At 36.0% G+C, this 25792-nt stretch overlaps 1 protein-coding gene across 1 annotated transcript in view; it reads right to left on the bottom strand.

Annotated features, from left to right (window-relative positions):
* Window positions 1-25792, bottom strand: part of LOC111147662 (laminin subunit alpha 2) — a 502086-nt gene that overhangs the window by 183805 nt on the left and 292489 nt on the right. The window contains exons 31-33 of the mRNA XM_022503866.1: window positions 12565-12689; window positions 5997-6083; window positions 3512-3705 (exon numbers count right to left, since the gene is read on the bottom strand). Of these exons, the coding sequence (XP_022359574.1) occupies window positions 3512-3705; window positions 5997-6083; window positions 12565-12689 (406 nt within the window). The remainder of the gene's footprint in view (window positions 1-3511; window positions 3706-5996; window positions 6084-12564; window positions 12690-25792) is intronic.

Below are 25792 nucleotides of genomic sequence, written 5' to 3'. Positions count from 1 at the left end.
GATGAACATAGATGTAAAAATTCTCAACAAAATATTAGCAAACCAAATTCAATAATAAATTAAAAATATCATTCACCAGAAGCAAGCAGTTTATTCCAAGTATACAAGTGTGGTTTAATATTCACAAATGAATCAGTATACTACATCACATTATAAGATAAAGGAAAAAAACCAGGATCATTCTGATAGATGCAGGAAAAGCGTTTGACAAATACAATATTCATTCATAATAAAAAATCTCAATAAAGTTTATTTAGAGAAAATATGCCTCAACATATAAAAGTCATACATGAAGAACCCACAGGTTCTCATTCCCAATGGTGAAAAACTGAGAACTTTTTCCCTAATATCAGGAACAGACAAGGATGTCCATGCTCACCACTTTCATTCAGCATAGTACGGGAAGTCCTAGCCATGGCAATCAGACAAGAAGAAAACAAAAGGTAGTCATTGGTAAGAAGGGACTAAAACTGTCAACTATTTGCAGATGGAATGATGCTATATACATAAAAAACCCTAAAGACTCCACCAAAAAACTTCTACAACTGATAAATAAACTCAGTAAAATTGCAGGATACAAAATTAATATATAGAAATATGTTGCATTTCTATGCACTAATAATGAAGTGGAAGAAAGAGAAATAAGAAGACCACCTCATTCACAACTGCACCAATAATAATAAAATACTTGGAATTAAACTTAAGGAGGTAAAAGGCCTGTACTCTTAAAATCTATAAAACATTGATGAGAGAAATTTAAGGTGACACAAAGAAACATCCCATGCCTATGGATGGGAAGAATTAATACTGTTAAAATGTCTGTACAACCCAAAACAATCTACGGATTGGATGCAATTCCTATCAAAATACCAATAGCATTTTTCACAGAAATAGAACAAATGATACTAAAATTTTCATAGAACCAAAAAAGACTATCCTATTAAAATACCAATAGCATTTTTCACAGAAATAGAACAAATGATACTAAAATTTTCATAGAACCACAAAAGACTCCAAATAGCCCAAGCAATCTTGAGAAGGAAGAACAAAGAGGTATCACAATCCCAGATTTCTAGATATATCACAAAGCTGTAGTAACCAAAACAGTATTGTCTGGCACAAAAATAGACACATTGATCAATGCAACAGAATAAAGAATCCCAAAGAAAACCCCAGGCTTATATGGTGAATTAATCAACAACAAAGGAGGCAAGACTATACAGTGGGGAAAAGACAGTATCTTCAACAAATGATGTTGGTAAAACTGGAAAGCTACATGGAAGAGAATAAAACTGGACCATTTTCTTAGACCATACAAAAAATAACCGAAAAATGTATTAAAGACCTATATGTGAGACCTCAAATCATAAAAATCCTTGAGGAAAACACAGGCAGTACTTCTTTGACATTGGCCTTAGGAATATTTTATTATCTATGTCGTCTCAGGCAAGGGAAACAAAAGCAAAAATAAACTGTTGGGATTACACCAGAATAAAAAGCTTTTGCACAGCAAAGGAAACCACCAACAAAACTAAGACAGCCTACTGAACGGGATAAGATATTTGAAAGTGATATACCTGATAAGGAGTTAACACCCAAAATATACAAAAAACTTCTACAATTCAACATCAAAAAACCCAAATAATTTAATTAAAAATGGACAGAGGACCTGGATAGACATTTTCCCAATGAAGACCTGCAGATGGCCAACAGACACATGAAAAGATGTGCAACATCACTGGTCATTAGGGAAATGAAAATCAAAACCATGATGCAATATCTATCACCTTTCACCTGTTAGAATGGCTAGAATCGAAAAAACAAGAAATAAGTGTTGGCAAGGATGTGGAGAAAAAGTAATTGTTCATTGTTGGTGAGAATGTAAATTGGTGTAACTGCTGTGGAAACAGTATGGAGTTTTCCTCAAAAAATTAGAAGTAGAGATACCATACAATCCAGCAATTCCACTACTAGGTATTTAACCAAAGAAAATATAAATACTAATTCAAAAAGGTATATGCACCACTATGTTTATTGCATTATTTACAATGGCCAAGTTATGGAAGCAACTCAAATGTCCGTTGTTAGATGAATGTGTAAAGAAGGTGTATATATATATATACAGTGGAATACTACTCAGCCATAAAGAAGAATGAAATCTTGCCATGTGCAACAACATGGATGGACCTGGAGAGTATTGCGTGATATATGTCAGACAAATAATCATATGACTTCACTTGTAAGTGGAACCTAAAAACAAAACAAAAAAATGAAAAACTAGACACTTAAATACAGAGAATAAGCTAATAATTGCCAGAAAGGAGGTGGTGGGGGTTGTGTGAAATGCGAAATAGGTTAAGAGGTACAAATTTCTAGTTATAAAATAAGTAAGTCATGAGTATGAAAAGTATAGCATCGGGAATATAGTCATTTGGTGACAGATGGTGACTACACTTATGGTGACCATTGAGAAATGTGCAGAATTGTTGAATCACTATGTTGTACACCTGAAACTAATATAACTTTGTATGTTAATTATACTTCAAATCCATCCATACACACATCCATGCTGGCCAGCCTTAGCTTTTGAGGTAACTCTTATAAAATTGGAACACAAACAAAAATACTAATTAAAATGCTATTAAGATTAACACACACATAAGATGTGAAAACTAGAAATATTGGCATGCATAAATACACTAAAATAGGTAAGTATTAAAATCAAAGCTAACCAAATATTTTATATTTCTATTTTTTTAAAAAGAATTAAGACCACTAATGTAAATTCCCTCAAGACAAAAAATAATGTAACAGTCCCTCCTAAATTTATAAATAACCCAATTTTAGATTAGAATTTATATAATCTAATTATATTTAACTACTGATAGTCAATGTACTTTCTATATGGCCTATGGGATTACTAAAGCCAGCAGCAGCAGTTTCAAAAAAAAAAGCAAACTGTTTTCTGTTTATTGCACCTGTGAGTAAAAATACTTGAGTTCACTGTCACTGCTTTCAGGATCTGCAGTTCAAGAGAAAGTTATGAAGCAGTATGCCCGTGGATTTCCCTACAAGCTAGGAAAGAAAAGTCAGTTGTAATTCAAGGCCTAAAGTGCCTGTCCAGCGGATTACAAATTCAGGAGGATTCTGAAAAATTGAATGAACCCAGGTCTTTAATCTGTCACAGAGCCTATGCCAACCCTGCGTAAAACTGCAAACTCTGAGCTGAAGAAAATAAAATAAAATATGCCTTTAGAAGCTTGGTCGTAGGTCTTCTGTGCACGGACTAAAGCATGCTGAGGATTTTCTCAGCTGTTCTGGACTCCACGAGACAGAGACAAAAACAGCAGGCAAACAGCATAAGGTAGATAGATAGTGTCAGGAAGAATGACGAGTAGCATTAGCTATTGCAGAAAAAGAAAAAATAAAAAAGGGTCAGTAGTTCTCATTGGAAAGGAGACTGAAGTTGGAAAAGGGCCCCCAGAACGAATGGCGTAGTTAGTGTACGTACACACACACTCCATGCCCTCGCGTGCATGCCAATGCTTGCAGCCGTCACACTTCGGCCCTGTGGCTCCTGGGCGGCATGTGCAGAGCCCTGTGATGGGGTCACAGGGGACAGGCAGCGAGCCGTGGGGGTCACACTCACATTCTTGGCAGGAACCTCCAGGGCTGCTGGGGCTACCAGTATAGCCAGGGGCACATCTGGATTTAAACAGTGAAAAAGCAGGAGATTAATAATATGTCACGTCTCTCAATTGTTGTGTTTGTGTTGTGTTGGATGGAACCAAAGTGATACCAAGAGTCAATAGATCAGGAGCCAGTACACTTTTCCTGTAAAGAATTAGCCAGTACCGATTTTACACTTTTCCAGATCAAAATGCAAAATCAAAACCATTCGGTGAGGAATAAATACATTTCTAAGCATTTTTTTGGCTGATGGAATTCAAGACATAATAATAACAACAACAACAACAACAATATTTGAGTAAAAATTACTTTGTAATAGTAATGTATTAACGTAAAATCAATCTACTAACAAGAAGGAAGTTCTTACTAAGGTGTCAAATTTAGTGCTTCCTATCATCACACTGATTGTAAACGTTTGCCTGTAACAACCATTGTTAGCTTATAGTGCCATACAGAATCAGGCAATGGGCCAAATTCTGTGGGTCACTTTGCCTACCACTACTCTGGATCATAAACATTGTTTTGAAGTCTTCTTTTTTTAAAATTATAAATAAATAAAATTATATATTGACACCTGGGCTTTCCTAGACTCATGCATTTTAAAGATCAAAATGACCAAATAATACAACCCACTAATTTTGAACAAAAAGAAGCTAAGTGGTAATAAACTATCAGATTTTCTATTTAACTTTACTGGTCTTTCTATCATATCATCCTCAAGGTGGAGATTCCATCTTGAAGTGGGTTAATGTTATGGAAATAAATTATGTAACATTAACTTGAGATATCAGAAAGAAAATCCAACTGGATGAACCCAATATGAAATCAATTCATTGACTCTTCCACTCATTCACACACCCATTCACCTAAGTATATACCGCTGTGGGTTATGTTACTGGAAACCTGGTAATAACAAGATCCTAGCAGGACCATATGCTCTGGGTTGCCCAGAATGGTCCCATATTACCTGTTGTCCTAATTTAATTATTAAAACACTTCCTATCTCTCCTTAGAGTATCCTGGTTTGGACAATAAATTATATATATGGTCAGCTAACTATAATCAACACCCACAGTTTTTGTTCCAGAGACAAGCATGAGAGGAAGTTGAGAGACAGTAGGAGGCTGAAGCCAAAAATTACAAACATTAGGCAGGTAATCCCGAACTATCTTCAGTGGAAATTTGCACAGATAATTGTGAAAATTAATATATCTTGTGCTGGTTAGAAAAGGCAATGCAAAAAAAAAAAAGTTATCCTTAACTAAGCTTTTACACATTTGTGGTTTTAATTGTTATTTTATTTTCAATGTAAGATTATAAATGCTCAACCATTTAAATAAGGCTACTTAAATTATTTCTTAACATTTGCAGGTGAAAGAATTCTATTCTAAGCAGACTGAGATTGATTAAATGCTCAAAGAGTTAATTACAAAAGAAACAAAGATAAAACATGGGGAGGGGTTTCCTACATTACAGGGACACTCAAAACATGTAAGCAATTTTAGACCTGAGCTGATGAGCTTAGGCAGGTCATAAGGTGAATCAAATGATTTAAGAAGCTCTCAGAAGTGGAACAAATTCATTTGGAAAGTTACAATAAAAATTTAACCAAGACCTTTGGTTTAATTAGCTGAATAAAAGCAATTTTTCAGGGAAATATAATTTGATCATTTATATGTTGGAGGTGATGAAAGTAAAGCTGTAACAACATTTGAGAACTGTGAAAATAATTCAAGGCATTCATATTTGATAATATATGCTCTGTTCATCTATAAGCTATATGAACTGTCAACTCCTATTGATTAAACATTAATGGATATGAAAAAAATACATTTTCTATAATCACTTTGGCTTAAGACAGTAATTGTCATTTCACTGCACCCTTCTAGTCTTTTCTATATACCTGTATTCATAGATAGTGGGAACATAGATATTTACATGCTTACATAGATAAATGTAGTATACTACTGAACATTTTTTTCATAAATTACTTCAGATAACAGCCTTGGTGTCCAGGGATGCTTTTAGTCATCATCCTTCCGGTATTCACAAGGGCATGAAATGAATATTAGCCTAACCATGAATACCAAAGCACATTTTTATATATATACATACATGTATATATATATATATATGGTGGAAATAAACGACTATCTTTGGAGAAAATTTCTACAGATATAAAAATAAAAAATAAGTGTGGAAAGCATATGAACTATTAGAGAAAATGAAAATAAATTATGAAAATAATGACTACATTTGTACTGTGATCCTTTATTAGATGATCTCTAGGATTCATGACTGCATACCGTTCACAGTACTGGCCTTCGTATCCCCGTGGGCAAGCGGTGCAATGGTAATCATCGAGGCCTTGCATGACACAGGAAGGGCTAAAACTGAGTTGGAAAGAAAAAAAAATAAACATTGTAAAAAATCTTTTAACCTATTTATTTTATATATTTAAGTAATTTTGTCCATTATCCAGATGATTGGAACTTATTTGGGGGTAGTTATAAATGGCATATTTATAATTATGTATACATTCTAGTCAAGGGTAGGGTATCACAACAAAATATTACCAATAATAGTTGACAAATAAATATGGTCGTTTTTTAATGAATTTGCAATGCCTCACACTATGTAAACATTTTGAAATTTTAATCATTATATGACAACCATAAAAATATTAAACATCCAGCAAGTGTCCTGTTTTTCATGAATTGAAAGAAAAATAGGAGTAGCATTCACACACATTTGTCTGATAGCAGAATAAGTATTACTGACTATTTTTCAATTAAAAAAACTGGTCCTAGGAGCTATATAATTTTTTTCTGAAAACTCAGCCCAAATTGCCACTAGCCCTTCAACACATGAATTGTGAATAAATATTTCACATAAAGTAAGAGTGCTTTTTCTAATTTACATATGGATTTAAAACTAAATTTATTTTAAACACAAAGGAATGTGATTTCGTGTGAGGAATGATGGGAAAGCGCTCTATATGAAAATGAATAAGATTTTCTGACAATTTTATGATCTTTTCTACTAAGTAGGTCTTAAGTAACTTGCCCTGTTCTGACTCTGGCACTGGTAGACCAGAGCCAGCCAGGCTTTGCCATGTTTTCTGATCATCTTTCTCTACAAACGAAACAATTAGCAAGACTTGAAAACTAACCTGTACTAACATGTAATTTTAGGTTGTTGCAAACTTCTTTCAAATATAAGTACAGGATTCCCACTAGATAAAACTGCATGATGCATCAGAAACTTGGAAGGAAAAAAAAGAATATATTTGTTGCAAGATGGTAACACTGCGAACACTCTTTTTCTTTGTGTTGGTCTGCTAAAGAAGTTGATGTTGACAAAGATATGTTGTGTATAGACCAGGACCACAACTTCTATCAGTCAGGGGCCATGATGACCTTATTTTAACTGTCTTCTAGTGCACGGAATCAATAGTACATGAATGAGTAATAAACTCTAACCTTTGTGAAGTATGTGAACAAATTGATCTACTACTTACAAACTCATTATCCAACAAATTTATTTTTTGCCTTCGCAAAATAGATCCACAAATACATAATTGACACATTCTGGCAAGCTTTTAGCTCTCAGTTAAAGCTTGATGCTGAGAGAATCTGTACACACACATACATACGTGCGCATACACACACTCATATATCACATTTTGAACTCACATATATATATGTATGTATATATATATAGGCACTTGGAAACAAGTTTTAGACATTTCAAGTGAAACTCTAGAGAGCCAACCTAATTAAATTACAATCCTTTATAGTAATATATCTGTCTCAATTACTATGCAAGAATGTTATAATTCTCCTTGAAGAGTAGATATAAACTTTTCTGAATTACAATATTATGGTATATTGAATCCTTTCCTTAAATCACATGTAAGGACTTATGAAGGAGGGCGTAGGGATCACAAGTTACTTTAAGTTAGAGTTGATTCTTTCGGCTCACAACTCCCTCATCTACTCTCCATTCCCATATTATCTGCAGGGCCGCTCAGAAATCCTGTGCTTTTCTGTTGGCGGCCATCTTAGACATTTCCTTATGTCTGCTAACTCCAAATTTGCCTCAAGAGAGTTTCTAAGATTTGGAGTCTGCTAGTCTGTGTTGTTCCTGTGGATACTATACAGATGAAATGGCTTCCTGGATCCCACCCTCTTCTTGTTTTTATCCCAGTTCACTGGTTGTTCTTTTTCAGTCTTCTTTGCTGAATATACATCATGCCCTTGACCTCTTTATGTGTCCTACACTTCAGTCTTCAGATTTCTCCTAACCTGTCCTGCCCTCTCTCCCTCAATGATCTCATTCAGGCTTAAAACTTTTGCATCTACCCTAACAGATCTAAAACTGAGTTTCCCCCCTCTAAAACAATCCCACTGACCTTTCCATAATTTTCCCTGTCTCAGCCATGATCATTCTGTACTTCCATTTCTTTGGCCATAAGCCACAGCTGTCTCCTTCCTCTCACATTCCACATCCACTCTACCTGAAACTGCTGCTCCTGTTGCCATTGCTAACATCATTGCATATCCCTGTTCCAAGCCACCCCTTGCTATTGGAAGACTGTTAGCAGTTAGGACATTTCATTAGCCACTGGAGATTCCCTGAAACATATCTTGGTCATGCTTCTCCCGACACCATTCCTTCTGCACCAGCTGCCCTGGATCCATGTTGTCTGCCAAGCATGGGCCAGTCTCCAGGACAGTGTACTCATGTGCTTTTCTCTCTGGTGGACTACTCTTTGTCCAGGCAGTCATGTGGCTCTCCCCATTACTCCCTTCATCTCTGCATAAGCCTTTGTTTACGAAGCTCTTCATGAGGCCCCTGGCTAACAGGGCACCCCAGCCACTCTCAGTTCACTGAGGCTGCTTTATTTTCCGTGGAGGCACTTGCACTGCTTGATATCACGTTATGTACCTACTGTGTTTTGCTCAACTTTATCGGAGTGTAACTGGCAAATAAAATTATAACTAAAGTGTGCATGGGATGATTTGCTATACATAGATGTACAAATTAATTAATGCATCTATCACCCCTGCATACCTACCTTTTTTGGGGGGTGAGAACATAGGTTTTATTTGCTTAGCAAGTTTCAATATAATATAAGTTTCAATATAATAAATATTATCAACTACCATATTATATATTAGATCTTTAGAACTCATTCATCTTGGGGTGCTTGGGTGGCTCAGTGGGTTAAGCCTCTGCCTTCGGCTCAGGTCATGGTCTCAGGGTCCTGGGATAGAGCCCCATATCTGGCTCTCTCCTCAGCAGGGAGCCTGCTTCCCCCACTCTTGCTGCCTGCCTCTCTGCCTACTAGTGATTTGTCTTTCTCTCTGTCAAATAAATAAATAAAATCTCAAAAAAAAAATCCTCATTCATCTTATAACTGAAGATTTGTATCCTTTTACCAGCCTTTCCCAATTTCCCCCACTCCCCACACCCTGGTAACCACCATCCACAGTCAGTTTCTATGAGATCATATTTAAAAAAAAATTCCCAATGTAAATGAAACCACACAGTTTCTTGTCTTTCTCTGTCTGGCAAAAGATGGCTGGCATGTTTGGGAAAGAACAGGGTACTCGACGTGACATCACTGTAGAAGGGAAGAGAGGGCACTGAAGGGGAAAGGTGGTCAGACTGCAGAGGGCTTAGAGTTTCTTCTACTCTGTTGAAAAGTATCTAACTTTTCCTTGAGTAGGTGGCAGAAAACCCTGAGCCACACCGCACTGTCATGGTAGTTGACAGTTTGTCATGGTAAGAAATATTGAAAAACGAATGTGTGGAAGGGAGTTAGTAATCACTAGCCATGACTTACTCCTTACTTTTCATTGGCAGCACAGATCCAAGCCACTGAAGAGGGGTATCTCAGCTTCCGCCAATAGCCAGAATTTATTTTTGTATCTTGGAAAGAAAGGCCTCTCTTCTTTGCCCTGCCTTGTTTCTTTGCTTTTTATTTTAACTCTTCCCTTCTTAGCATGCACAGGTCTTTACTTTGTTAATTAATGTGCCAAGCTTTAGGTGGTCATATGAGTGGTCATGAAATCACTCTAGTGGGTTTGGAATAAAATTTCTTCTAATAATGTGGGAGAATGAAATTGAATAAAAGTTATAGAATATATACATATTTATAAACATATTTTATATTATATACACAGAAGTTTTGCATGTACCAACTTAGGATATTAAAAAACGATTTCTTACAATGGTTGCAGTTAAGAAAGTTTGAAAACCATTGAACTAGCCACTTGGATTTGGTATTTTGATTCTTAGAGGGTCCTTTCCATAAAAATGTACTTAAATTATACAAATCACAGAAAACAAAAATGAAAACACACCTTTCTATTAATCCTGCTAACCAATCAAGGTAGCACTCTTTCTTTTTCCTTCTTGAAAACTCTGAAAGCTATAAACTGCCATCCTTGTAACATAACGTCTGTTTTCCTGGATTGACTGTCAAAACTCTTCCGTGACCCTCACAGGTCATGGCTCCCCTGTGTACTCGGACTTCTCTGAGAGCAGCTGCTTTTCTCCCTGGGGGTATCCTTAGCCATGTGGTCTCCATTCCCTTGCCTCCCTGACAGTTCCCATCGTGGCTCATCTTTCTTTTCTGGTTTCTCTAGTGTAGGGAATTCTGTCTTTCCTTCTTTCCACACACTCCCCTTGGGAGACATAACCCCGGGAAATCTTATTCAATTTTAATTCATTTATTAACATATCTCTTCCTTCATCTGCCCTTCCAATTCTATTTCCATTTTCTGCAGCTATTTGCATATTTCCATTTGGACAGATCTTTCATATCAATTTTAACCTATTTGGAACATAAATTGTCTATCCTCTGGAGCAGCTCTTTCCTGGTTTCCCTATTTCTGTTAATCGCACTACCATTTTTGAGGTCAACCTGGCTAACAACCTTTGGCTTCAACTCCTGCCTGGCCCGAACTCCTCATGTCTAATTAGTTAGTCCTCCTGGAGAGCTGCATTCAACAGTGCTCTCACACCTGTCCCGTCTTCTCCCTTCCTGCTACTACCGCCTACCTTTATGTTCTCATTATCTTTTGCCGAAGTTTGCGCAATAGCTTATATTAATCGCACTCTTTGCTTTTTTTCTTTGCCTGTTTTAATTCATTTTACACAGCTCTCCCCTAATAGTCTTCCTAAAGTGTGGCTCTGGCCACATTAACCTTTTTGTTTGTTTGTTCTAACTAAAAACTTGCAGTGTTTCCTCATTACAGAGAAAATTAAATAGCAATTTCTTAGATGGGTATTCAAGGATTTCTATAACATGGCCTCCATTCTCCTGTTCATTTGATCCGCTCATTTTCATCTATTTGCTCCAAACTCTTACTTATTAGTTCTTAAATGTGAAGAACTGTGTTTTCTATTTTCTAAGCTTTTGTTCATGTAATTTCCTGCTATCTCCACTAGTAAAAAATTTTAATCTACTGTTTACGATCTATTATAAATGCTACTACTTCTTTCAGTATGTTCCTAAAGATTCCAACATTAAGTGTGGTATTTGTACCTTTGAAGTCTCTTTACATTTAGGGTGACTTCTCTTAAGACACATTTTATTGTGAGCCTTTTCAACAGATGTTATGCTTCATTGTTATCAAAGAAATTATCAGTTAATTACTGAATCTTTCTAATCCAATGACTCACATTTTAATAACAATATAATAAATAACATTCTCTTGTTTAAATCTAGTCATCAGAGGGAGTTTAGGGAAAGGAAAATAGAAATAATGTTATTTTTCATACACCTACCACTTGGTACTTGCATGAACAAAAAGAACATGTATTTTATCCCCATCTATATCCCACTTGCCTAAAAATTCACATTTGACAAAAATACCTTTGATTCTCATAAGCAGAAAAAAAAAAGAGGAGCTTTCAGAAAAAAGGGAGACAATTTACATGAAAATGTTTTCAGAATGTATATAAAGCCAATGATGAAGGAGAAAAAAAAAAACTGAGTCAGCAGGGGGGAATCATCTATCTCAATTGCTTTGTGGCTCTCATATACTCAAGAAAAGGAGTCCAGGATTCTAATTCTGAACAAACTGCCCTACATTCTTTTCAAAAGTAAATTCTTAGAGGAAAAAACTGCCCTACCAGGTAGATATTGAAGTCTATAAATCACTTATTCTTTCAAGTATAGACAGACTTCGCAACAAGGCTGTTCTTCAATAGGTAAACCAGTGCAGAATGTGCAGACAGCACTGAAATAAGATATTCTGGTTTTTGTTTCCCCTTATGGCTATGTTTCCATGGTACCAAGCTCAGACCATCTTAACAGAATGGGACTGTGATTCTGGGAAATATGGACTTATTTTGGAATGTAAAAATAAGTCACCCTCCTGTAGCTACTTTTTTCAATTATTTTCTTAATAATTCTTTACAAATTGTGAATTAAACACACAAAGCAAGTGGAAGGAGTCACAAAAGTCACATAATATGCACCTGAACAATCCTTCATAGTTGAGTTTGTGTCAGAACCATATGCAAATACAAGATACTTATAAAAGTGTGTAAAATTACAAAACATGTGTACATATGTATCACTTATTGCATAAACATAAATTATGTCAATATTAGTATTTACATTTTAATTAATACTATTTACTTGGGACAGTAAATATTTCCATTATTTTCTAATGGAAAAATAAACCACAGAGCATTTTGTGCTCACTTTTGTCATGTTTTTAAATTGTTTAAAAAAATGTCTATCTTAAACAGAGATTTCGTCTATATGGAAAAAATTAGTTAAATCCTAGAAGCCCGTGTGCTACACAGATGGTACTACTGATTGGGAAATTTGGTAATATTTCTTAATCTTACTTGTTGCTGGAAGAAATTAGAGGGCAAGCACATTGCTGACAGTCATTTGGCAATCCCCTGACAATTCCATAATATCCAAGAGCACATCGTTCACAGAAGTCACCAGCAGTGTGATGTTGACAATTCTGTAAAGGAAAAGAGAGAAGTTTGTTTTTATTTACTGAGAGTTAGAATGTCATTTGTCATACAGCTCTTCACCTATAAGTATGTGTTCTCCTGTGAACACATACATATCATTGAAGGAGTTCTTGATATATATATACTTTAGAGAGAGAGGGAGAAGGTGTGTGGGGCACAGGCCCTGATTCAGGCCTCGATCTCACAACCCTGAGATCATGACCCTGGGATCATAACCTGAGCTGAAATCAAGAGTCAGACACTTAATCAACTGAGCCACTCAGGAGCCTCTTGGTATACATATTTTTTTTTAAATTTTTTATAAACATATATTTTTATCCCCAGGGGTACAGGTCTGTGAATCGCCAGGTTTACACACTTCACAACACTCACCTTAGCACATACCCTCCCCAATGTCCATAACCCCATCCCCCTCTCCCAACCCCCCTCCCTCCAGCAACCCTCAGTTTGTTTTGTGAGATTAAGAGTCACTTATGGTTTGTCTCCCTCCCACTCCCATCTTGTTTCATTTATTCTTCTCCTACCCCTTTAACCGCCCATGTTGCATCTCCACTTCCTCATATCAGGGAGATCATATGATAGTTGTCTTTCTCCGATTGACTTATTTCACTAAGCATGATACCCTCTAGTTCCATCCATGTCGTCACAAATGGCAAGATTTCATTTCTTTTGATGGCTGCATAGTATTCCATTGTGTATATATTGGTATACATATTTTTTAAAAAGTTCTTTCATAAGAGGAACCAATACCAGGCTGTTGCAGCTATACTGACAATAAGAATTTCCTTTCTTTTTTTTCCTGTAGCAATCTCTGTGTAAATTTTTTCTCTTACTGTAATCTGGGGAACATACTTCACACATTCTTTTAAAGATTTTACTTATTTATTTGAGACAGAATAAGAAAGAGAGAACAGGACCGAGGAGAGGGTGAGAGGGAGAAGCAGACTCCCTGCTGAGCAGGGAGCCTGATGTGGAACTTGATCCTGGGACTCCAGGATTATGACCTTAGCCAAAGGCAGTCGCTTAACCAATGGAGGTACCCAGGTGTCCCTACTTCACACATTTCTATAATTTATTATGTCATCTGGCCATTTATATTTCTTCTAGAATGGTGCTAGATAAGTACTAAAAGTCCTGGGACCTTGGTGAATGCCTGTCAATGGACTTTCTGAAACCAAACCAAGCACATATGTTTTAAGAGGCAACAAGAGGCAAAACAAAACAAAACAGAACAAAGGTCACCCAAGTTACTATACTAATGTTACTACTACTGATGTTATCCATCTAATCCTTGCCAGATGTTGATAACTCTTTATAAATGGAGTGGACCCAATCTGAAACCAGGCATCCCAGGTCAAAATTTTCTTTTTCATGTTCGCATAGTAAGGCACTTGGGCTATGTGCTTTAAGACAGTTCCATAAGGAAATGAGAATAGTTTCAGAATACTGTGTAGTTTTGTAATTAAAGTTCTCATAAAACAAAATTATACTTAACACATTGCAGTAATTCATGCAATGAGGACTTAGGGAGAGCTATATGTCAGGCACTGAGAGGAATCAAGCAAGAGAAAAAGGTAAAATGACATCCAACTCTATACTAATTTACTTCTACTTTGGGAAAATTATTTTAAAAAATGCCAAATAAGAAACAAGGCAGCAGGAATGCAACACGGACTGTTATGTAGAGGAAATGTGATACTTGACTTGGGGAGTTGAGAAAATGGAGGAAAAAGGAGGAATATGGATTGCATTTTTGCTTGATTTTTATAACACAGGGTTTGGAGTGGTTTATAAGGATGACTTCTTATAAAGAATCTCAGAAGAAAAGTTGAGAAGCAAAAAAGTCAGTAATAAAATAGCTATCTATGTTATGGAACTGATCTGAGCAACTCAGCTGGAGCTACAGAGACGCCTGTGGGCTCCATGTTGAACTTTGCCCACATCCCCTATGCTGGGCTTTTGGCTTCATTCAAAAGAGAAGCACATATTTACTTTTCATGTGTGTTCTAATGGCCAGACAAAGTTTGGTATTGTATGTGCGGTCATCATAACACACAGTAACTGAAGTCAGTTCCTCCACACTGGAATTATAAATTTTTTTAGGATTTCTCTTGACTCTTTTTTTCAGAGTTTCTGCTCTTGCATAGGGTGAAATCATGACATTACCATGATGAATTTTAGGCCATTGTTTTGGTTTTTACATTTTGGGGGCTATATTTGAAAATGCATTACACCACTTACAGATGTCTTTTATAATAATGTAAAATGAATCCAGTTTCTTATATAATAGGATATTTACCTCCAATACGCTCAATCTCCACCTCTCAGCAGACGACAGTTCCCTATTTTCAGAGAAGAGGAAGCACTCATTAGAGTGTTCCCTCAGATTCCTGCGAAAGACTTGCCATCTGTCTTGCAGTACTTTCCATCCTTTTAACATTTATTTCTGTCCATAGGAAGTTGTGTTTGTCCTTTGCCTGAAGCTACTCTCTTCCTAAACCGGATTCCTTGCCTTTCTGCCTCCCCCTTTTCGCCAGCATCTGCATTTTTCCCTTCTTTGCTCATTTTTCCTATTTGCATTTGAGGTTGGCCCAGACTTCTCTAGCTCAAAAATATCTCTGGGGCCTCAGATCTCTGGAAATTTCCATCCTATCTTTGATAAGCATTTTAAAAGCATTGTTTACATTCCCGATTTCTATTTCCTTATCTCCCTTCAGCACTCCCCACTTTAAAAAAGTCTTCTCATGTTACCCTGACTCCAGCTCACTGATAACGTCTTTGTTGATAAATCCAAATTTACTGATAATAGTAAGTCCTTATGATACATGAATTTTCTGCAGCAGCTAATATTTCTGGCTACTCTTTGAATTTTCTCTTCCTATGGTTTCTTTAATGGTATGGTCTGCTGATTTTTCTTCTAACTCTTCGGCTACGGTTTCTTATGCTCCTTCATGGACTCTTTCTTCCCTTTCTGTGTAGTAAGATTGGGTTCTTGATTCTACTTTGGCTCTCACTTCTTTTTTTTCTTTTCTCCCCTTTTCCCTACACACTCTACATTGGTGATCTCACCCATTACTATGACTTTGGTTATCACCTATTTGCCAAAATCTCTAAATTTTATATATTCAGGCCAGACGTCTCTAATGTGTTCTAGACTTACATTTCCAAATGCTTCCTGGATAGATCTTACTGCATAACAAAAGCACTTTGAATTTGAAATATCAAAGATTAAGCTCATCTCTCTTTAAACCTGCTAATACTTCTGTATTGTCCGTTTCATCTGGGGTCACCATCACCCGCTCAATTGCCCAGGCCAGCTATCGAGAGGCCTCTCTCATCCCAGAGAGCCTATTTGATCAGTGTGTTCCATGATTCTATTACTCTCTGTTTCTTTACTTCCTTGTCCCTACTATTTTTTATTGGGCTAGTCTCATTTTTACCTGGCTTAGTGGAACAGAATTTAGCTAAAGATCCTGCTTCTAATTTTATTTTTTTTTATGCAATGATTTCCCCACATTGCAATCAGAATGATCATCTTATAGAACTTATCAAACCATGCCTTTCTCTTGCTGGAAAGTCTGCATTAGTTCTCCATTGATGAATTATACACTTTCCTCAGGATGAATTATACACTTTCCAGCATGGCAAGAAATACCTTTATCATCTGTTTGCTTACCCCTCCAGCCTTAGCTTTAGCCATTGCCACCTTCGTATGCTGTGTGAAAGCCATAGAGGACCATCTGAAATTCTCATATTATGTCATGCTCTCTCTTTCCTCTGGGACTTCTTATATGCAAATCCCTCCACTTACCTGGTTAGCAGCTACTCATGTCAGCTCTCATTTTAAATGTTGTTTTCTCTGATAAACTTTCCCTGATGTCCCAAGTCTGGGCTCAATGCTCATTCTAGCTCAACACAGTGACTGAATCATGGTAGTCATTTGATGACTATTCTGCATAGCTGAATGTACAATATAGGAAGTATAGATTAAACTGGTCAGTCTCCTTAAGATGAAAAAGGCCAAGTCTAAGTCTAATAACTTTATAGAAATATGATTAATAGAACAAGATAATTTGTCATATTCTCAATTAGGATTTGTTGTATAAGTACCATAATCTTCTTTTATTCGGCCATCCAAAAGAACCAGTATTTTAGCAATAAAATAGCCATTCCATATTTAAGAACAGCACGGCAAGAGATAATGGTTCTGAGATAAATTACCCATAAATTCCAGTCTAAATCATTCAGCAAGGTGTCAAATTGTGAGTTAGCTGGAGAATGTTTTAAGAACATATGTTACAGTTAAGTGAACAACCATGTCCCCAAAGAATAGGTAGGATCTTGTACAATTATCAGCATTTTGTATTTAAAGATTTTATTTATTTATTTATTTGTCAGAGAGAGAGAGAGAGAGAGTATGCACAAACAGGCAGAGGCAGAGAGAGAAGCAGGCTCCCTACTGAGCAAGGAGCCCAATGTGGGACTCGATCCCAGGACGCTGGGATCATGACCTGAGCAGAAGGCAGCAGCTTAACTGGCTGAGCCACCCAGATGTCCCAGCATTTTGCATTTAAAAATAAACACACTACATAATGAATTATTTTACATAACCTAACATAACATTAATAATTCACTCAAAACACTTAATGATAATGTTGATCATTACCAGAAATACAGAGATACAAAAATAGGGTTTGCTGCTCCTACACCTGCAACTCTATATAATTTCTTCACAGAACGTGTAAATATTTTAGCCTTCTCTGGACAGTCAATCTTTTACAGAGTTGCTGACATACTAAACTTGGTTAACAAAATCAAATGTTCTGTTCTAGGTCCACAAACACAACACATAAATCATGATGCTATTTTTGAAACTTTTTGACAGAGACCTTTCATACGACGTTCCTGTCTACTTTGAAACACAATATTCCTCTTGTATAGAAATTAATCTCTAGGGGGGAGGGGGGTTGGGAAAGGGGGGTGGGGTTATAGACATTGGGGAGGGTATGTGCTATGGTGAGTGCTGTGAAGTGTGTAAACCTGGCGATTCACAGACCTGTATCCCTGGGGATAAAAATATATGTTTATAAAAAATAAAAATAAAAAAAATTAAAAAAAAGAAATTAATCTCTAGGAAAATATCCTGTATTTTAGATATCTGATAAGAAGTTTAATTATATTCTCAAGAGTGGTAGTATACTTTTTAGTACCTTTTCAATAATAGATTAGAATATATGACATTGGTGGGGGTTTTTGCACATGGGAAAACTGGTGGTATATATTCCTCTACTAAATCAAAATAATATAACATTAATATTATATAGTACCTTAGATCTGAGGTGAGAAGTTGCTTAACTTAGCCCTCTTTCCTTAAAAGGATGCCTACCCACTTTTTCTTCAATATATTATTGAATAAATGGATACTTATAAGGCAGCCCTTTTCATTTTGTACAATTATAAGCTATGAAGTTTTTCCTTATGTTGAATGAAAACACATCTCATTCTTACTTTCAGTCAATGATCCAAGTTCTGCCCTGTGAAACTACGAAGATTAAGTCTAATTCCCATTTCTCAAGGAAAGTCCTCAAATGTCTACAAAATACAATTACTTCCTAAATCTCTTCAAGTTAAACATTTAATAATCTTGATCACTCAGAATTTCTCTTAAAATAGATATTAAAGTCTCTACCTGTGATTTGCAAATACAGTGACCGTGCTCCCTTCCCTGATCTGGATCTTGCATACATGACTCTCCAGTCAAGTAAAAACTCCTGTTTCACAGGAATTGCTACTACACATCATTTCCTCGGCTCTTTCCCTAAACACTAGAATATAAGCTCCTAGAGGGCAAGTCCTCTGCATTCTTCATCTCAGTATCTTTTCGTCAGCTACTGCAATACCTGCACGTTGGAAATATTTATTAAGTGCCACATGAATGAATGAACAAGAAGAATGAAATGAGCCTACCTAAGTTCAGAATCTTTTATATTAATTGTTAATTGTGGTTCATATGTCTACCTGTCAGGCTCTTTTAGCTTCTTGACCACCATCTAATACATTAGGTAACACTTCCAGCTTTCTTTGATATATCTCATCCAAATCACTGATCACGATTTTGAACAGGACTGGCTGAAACACAAAGCCTATGTCTCATCATTGGAGATGTGAACCTACAACCCAGCACACATTCTTCAGTGCAGAGAACCTTCTACAGTCATCAAATTTGTTAACAAATTACTATCTGGCCCATCTCTTCAAACTTGTTTGTGAAAATATCAAGAAACATTCTGTCAAATGCCTATTTAAACAAACCAGAGTTTGGATCATAGATCTGATGTTTACTGGTTTATGACTTGAGCAAATTATTTAATTTCTGTCAGCATTAGTTTATCAACTGTAAAAGAGGGAACAATTCTATCTACCACATAAGTTTCCTATAAGAATAAATGAGAAAAAAAAATCTATCTACAGGGATCAGCTTTGGGCCTGGCACATATGTAAATAGGGTTGAACATTTGGGGGCTATTATTATTTTTGCTGAATTTGAGATGTGATATATCACACTTTCTGATGAATTTGATATCATAATGGGATTCAGGAAGGATCTCAGATATTTTATAGACAGTAACCGTAGCAATAAGTCCATATGTTTATTTTGAGTGAACCTATACTGATTTCTAATGAGCACTTATTTTTTCTACACTTGACAGATATTGGTTAAATAAGCAATACTTAAGTTTTACTGGAGATCATAATCAGTGCTTGCAAAAAAAAAAAAATCAATGCTTGCTACATTTTACTTTCCTTATAAACCTGGAGTGGCATTTCATCCTACGGTAAAATTCATATTTCCATGATTTTTGCAAATATTTTTCATGCTGCAGATTTTATCAGTACTCTAGGATAGAATTCACCTAGGCCTTCAAAATCAAATCATTTAATCAGATAACAGTGTATTTATTCTCTCTCACACTCTGTAGATAGCATTTTATAGTGGATTTGAAACCTGATTCTAATACATTTTAGCTAAGGCTCTGTAGGTTACTTAAATTTTCTAAGCATTAATTTTCAGAGTTGTAATACAATGCTAACAATCCCTATTTTAGTCAGATTTTTAGATACATTCAGTAAGGTAGGGTTTATAAAGTACCTTAAAAACAGTAGATTTTAGTTATGAGTCTGTTTACCAAATATAGGGCTAACTACTTAATCACAGATGCTGGTGGTTTCAGACAACAGAGTTGATCAATAAGGATTTTTTTTTCCTTTTCATTTTAACCCACTGAGCCACCCAGGCGCCCCTTCCTTTTCATTTTAAAAAAAGAAATGATAGAATGAAAATAATATTTTCACAAATTATTTGGTCTGCAAAAAGTTATCTGAGCTTGAGGAGAATTCAATATTCCCTTTAAAAATTTTGCAAAAATAATACTAACCATGGGGGTACAGTGTTTATATATACAGAGAGTTATAGATATAGATATAGACAGATACAGATGTGTATGTTATATTAACTTGGAAGCGCTATCTTTCTATCTACCTATCTGTATATCTATCTATCTATCTATCTATCTATCTATCTATCATCTATCTACCTACCTTCCTACTACCTGAGATTATCTACTGGGTGTATATGTGTATCCTGAATGGCATTTGTTTCCTCACCTCCACTTCCGCCTCGCTTGGGGTTCAATACCACGTAGGTTTTGCTCTTCCACTTTCCTTAAAAGTTTCCTTAAGGAAAATTTTCCTTAAGGGACAATAGTACTGGGCTATTAGTAGTAACATGTTTATGTGTAGGATATATTAATGCCTAGAGTGAAGCAACAGTTCTCTGATAAGTATCATTAGGAATTATGAAGAGAATAGTTACTAAGTGATGTGGATTTTATTTAAAAGTTGAAATACTTAGACTGTAAAGTTTTCTATAGTGTTATTCTTCTCTACTCCATATTTTTGAAGAAAGATATGAGAAAAAAAGTGAGGAATTCTAGCATAGCACTGATAGTGATTTTTACATGTTTTGATTAATTATCACCCAATTGATTCTTGGACTATAAATGGTAGAATACAGGTAGGATCATTACTATCTTCATCATCATCGTCATCACTATCACTTCTCTGGAGCTTGCCATGCACTAAGTAGTGTTACGTACCCTTTATACAATATTTCATGGAATCCTTACAAAAACTCTGAGTAGCTACAATTATTATCGTCATTTTATAAATGAAGAAACTAAGACCCCACTGATGTGACATAACTGACTGGGCTCCCACAGCCCATAAAAGATGAAGTGAGGATTATAAAAAGCAGTCTGACCACAGAGTCATGCTTATGATCACTCTACCCAAAGTTGAGGGCATTGCTCTGTGTAATGGTGTTCATATTAAACTGGGATCCATACTACACATAGCAAAGAAATCACTATGCTTCAGGTTCCCTCAGTTATAGCATCAGAGTAATAATAGCTATTTCCTATATGCCTCCTGGGGCTATTACAAAGATGAACAAAGTTGCCTGAATTCAAAAGTTATGTGCTCCCTGAAGGAAAATATAAGAATTCAGAGCGTAGCAATTTATACTAGCTGTGCATGTCTGATGTGCACATGTATTTATTTTTTACTTCATCTGGGGATATCTCAAAAAAATAAATCTGTAGCACAAAAATAGCTATAATAACCAATTGTTCTAAAGAGGACAGTATAAACAATTTTTATCCTAAAAAATGAAGTTAAACTGTGTCCTTTATGAATGTTTTAAAATTAACCATATGGGGGTGCCTGGGTGGCTCAGTCAGCTAAGGGTCCAACTCTTGATTTTGGCTGCAGTCACGATCTCAGGGTGTTGAGATCAAGTGCTGTGTCAGGCTTTACACTCAGCATGGAGTCTGTTTGATATTCTTTCTTTCCCTCTCCCTCACTCACGCTTTCTCTTTTTCTCTTCAAAATAAATAAATCTTAAAACAACAACAAAAATCATATGAATTAAACATAACCTGTTAAAAAATACCAGTGAAGATTACATAAGAAGGAAGAACAATGCATTTAATTCTCACTTAAGATATATAAATTAATCCCCTCTCTTGAAATTATTTATTGAATTTTACAAGCCAACAGATTAGAGAGAGAATACTACACTGAGCATATAATGATCGTTTCAAGAATTCAAGGATAGTTAATATTATTCAGTTATTCATCTCGTCAGTAATATCATTCATCATTCTGTTTAAGGTAAAAAGAAATATATGCTCATATCTAAAATGAATATCTTTAAGGCGTCTTTACCTTTATTCCACTCCTCACAAGCCCATAATCAGTTTTAATATCCTATCTTGACTGAAAGGGAGTATCCTTAAGAAGTCAGGAATAAAAAGAAGTTTTCTAAACATGATAAAGAATAATTATCTTCAGCTAACCACTAGCATCATACTTTGTGACAAAAGATTTGAGGCATTCATATTAAAATTAGGAATAAAATAGGAAACTACCCTCCTATTTAACATTTTTAGAAGACTTAAGACAAAAACATAAACTATTATATCAGGTACACCTTCTGGCAAGGAAAATCACAATTATAACTATCTGTAAATAATATTATTATAAATATAAAAATAACTGAAAGAATCAACTGAGAAATTTCTAGAACTAAAAAAGTGGTTGGATATCAAAAATTGATTCTGTTAATGTTTATCAGTAATGACAAGTTAGTAAATATATTGAAACAGAAAAAAATGTAACGTTCACCATTGAAGTAAAAATGTAAGATATATAGAAATAAGTTTAATATAAGAAATGTGTAATTTATATAGGTAATAATAAAAACAGTATACTGTGAGACACAAAATGTTTTGAATAGAGCAGAATATTATACTTGGAGGTTGAGGGAAAATAACTGATTAGTGTAAAAACAGCAATTCTTTACATATAGGTTTAATGCCATTCCAATAAAAATTCCAGTAACATTTTTTGGTGAAGAGATTGAAACTGTGAATCAGAATGTTGTCTGGAAGGATACATAATTACATCTAGTGAAGAAATTAGAAAAAGAAGAAAGGGCCTTAGTTTGCCAGATTTTTAAAAAAAGATTTTATTTATTTGAGAGAGAGAGAGAGTATGAGTAGGGGGAGGGGGTGGAGGAGAGGCAAAGGGAGAAGCAGATTCCCATTGAGCAGGGAGCCCCATGTGGGGCCTGATTCCAGGACCTGGGGATCATGACCTGAGCCAAAGGCAGATGCTTAACAGACTGAGCCAAGCACCCCTACTTTGCCAGATATTATAATTTAGTATAAAATGAAGTTGATCAGAACACTATAATAAGAACTAGAAGGTAAATAGTTCAGAATAGATGATCCTTTAAGCATATCTTAATATGGATAAAACAAATTTGTATCAATTCAGATACCATGATGTATTAAGGAGAAAAGGAAATGTTAATACATGGAAGTTTCTTTAAAGTAATAGGTAATGGGAATTAAGGAGGGTACATGATGTAATGAGCACTGGGTGTTATATGCTATTGATGAATTACTGAACTCTACATCTGAAACTAATGATACACTTATGTTAACAAATTGCATTTAAATAAGTAAAAATAAATAAAATTTTAAAAAGTAATATATATCTGAAGAAAGATACTGCCTCATACCAGGATAAATTCTAGAGACATTAAATACTTGGACTAAAATTTAATCACAGAAACAATGGTAAATACCATGGTTTCTCAGTGTAGGTACTGAAAGGCATGTGCTTGGGTAAGATAATCTTGTGAATGAGTATAAATTAGAGAAGCAAACTGTTTCAAGGATTAAATCTTAGGACCCCCAGTATGTAGATCTCAGGTACAGAGGAAAATATAGCAATGAAGACAGAAGGAGTAGTCACCAGATTTAGAAATCTCTGGAAGAGCATATCCAGGGAAGTCAAGTGAACAAAAAGTTTTAAGAAGAATGGATGATTTAGGGGTGCCTGGGTGGCTCAGTGAGTTAAAGCCTCTGCCTTCAGCTCGGGTTGTGATCTCAGGGTCCTGGGATCGAGCCCCGCATTGGGCTCTCTGCTCAGCAGGGAGCCTGCTCCCCCCTCTCTTTCTGCCTGCCTCTCTGCCTACTTGTGGTCTCTGTCTGTCAAATAAATAAATAAAATCTTAAAAAAAAAAAAAGAATGGATGATTTAGAATAGCAAATGCTGCTGATTGATCAAGAAAGATGAAGACTGATATCTGAATATTAGTTAACTCGTTAGTATAGTGGTAGGGGTAAAAGCCTGATTTTAGTAATTCAAGAGAGAATGGAGGAGAGAAACTATAGAAGGAGTATAAATAACTCCTCACTGTGTATAGGGAGAGGAATGAAGTGGTAGAAATCAACAGGGAAAGTGAAGTCAACAGAGTTTGTTTTTATTCTTGTTATTTTTATTTTATGTTTTTAAAGATCCATCCATTTATGGGGTGCCTGGGTGACTCAATTGATTAAATGTCCAACTCTATTTTGGCTCAAGTAATGATCTCAGGTCCCGGGATCAAGCCCTGAGTGGGGTTCCGTGCTCACTCTGGAATCTGCTTAAGATTCTCTCTTGCTCTCCCTCTGCCCCTCCCCTTGCACATGCTCTATCTCTAAAATAAAGGAATTAAATCTTAAAAAAAAAAATTCATCCACTTATTTTAGAGATAGAGAGAGCATGTGCACATACATGCACATGGTGGGAGAGGCAGACGGAGAGAATCTTTCAGCAGATTCTCCACTGAGCATGGAGCCAGACACATGGCTCGATCCCATGACCCATGAGATTTTAACCTGAGCAAAATCCAAGAGTCTGTTGCTCAACCAACTGTGCCACCCAGGTGCCTCTATTTTTGTTTTTTTGTTTGTTTGTTTGTTTCCACATTTTTATTATTTTTTTTAAGATAGCAGAAGAAACAAAAAGTGATGATTCAAGAGAGAAGAGGAAATAGGGATGGGAAGAATGATGTTCTTGAGCGGGAGAAAGGGCTGGGATCTAGAGCATAAGCACAGATGTGGTCTTTTCTAGAAACAAGAAAAGTTCATCCAAAATGATGAAGAGTCAGAGTAACTGCACACAGATGCAGAATGGTGGGTGCATGTGGTAATGGGGGATTCTATTAGTTCTCTTCCAACTACTTCTAATCTTTCAATGAAATGAAAGCATGACCTTCTATTGAGAGTAAGGCTGGAAAAGGGTTGGGGGAGGGGTTTGAGGGCTTGAAGGAGAAGGTATGAAATAATCATCCAGAAATGTGGGAGAGGGAATGGACTGAAGTAAAGTGATATGATTGGAGAGCAGCACAAAGGATCAATTTGAAGTGGGCAATAATCGATTTATGGTGAGACTAGACAGCATAGTTACATGTTTTTCAGCAGCCAAATTCAGCTTAGAAGGCACAGGTATGGAGCCGGAGGATTTAATGAGTGTTAGAACTAACTGAGTGAAAACAAGTAAAGGAGTTGCAAGAGAAATGAACATTATAAGGAAGTGATACTAAAGAGGGGTCATGAATATTAAGCTGGTTGAGAAAGGGATGACCTGAGGGAGCCAAGGAGCAATGAAAAGCCGTGAGCACCAATGGTGAAACCAGAAACGTTGGAACTGATGTATCAAGAAGAAGTGAACTGGAGAGAAAAGAGATGATGGCTGAAAAAGAAGACAGCTGACCTGGGACTGTGGAGGCATTGCACTTTCTTGTAATGTTAAGTTCAGGAACAGCACCATGGAGTGAGGACAGGAAGCAGGGTTAAGGGTATGGAAGAGTTAATGTCATGAATACTAAAATCACGAAGGATTATGATAAGAATAGTGCTAGAGAGAATGGCAATGATACAGAGGAAAAATCTTCAAGGAATGAATGAGGTGGATGCCCTGAGGGTTAGTAGAGAACAGGGATGAGCAGGTGTGGTGGGCAAATAGATAGAGGCATGCGATTCAAAGCCGCGTGTTGTTATGGGGGAGAAAGGAAGATGATAGGAAAATGGTGGTGAGGAGTAAGGACTCCTGCTTCCTTTCAGACTCCTTGTTTGTTTGTTTCCACATTTTTATTATTTTAAGTGAAGAGTGTGTAGTAAATGAAGAGTGTGAGGCA

The sequence above is a fragment of the Enhydra lutris genome, unplaced genomic scaffold (genome assembly GCF_002288905.1).
Source record: "Enhydra lutris kenyoni isolate GAN:26980312 unplaced genomic scaffold, ASM228890v2 scaffoldscaffold17, whole genome shotgun sequence".
NCBI classification, from domain to species: Eukaryota; Metazoa; Chordata; class Mammalia; order Carnivora; family Mustelidae; genus Enhydra; species Enhydra lutris.
This window is presented reverse-complemented; position numbering and strand designations above follow the sequence as displayed.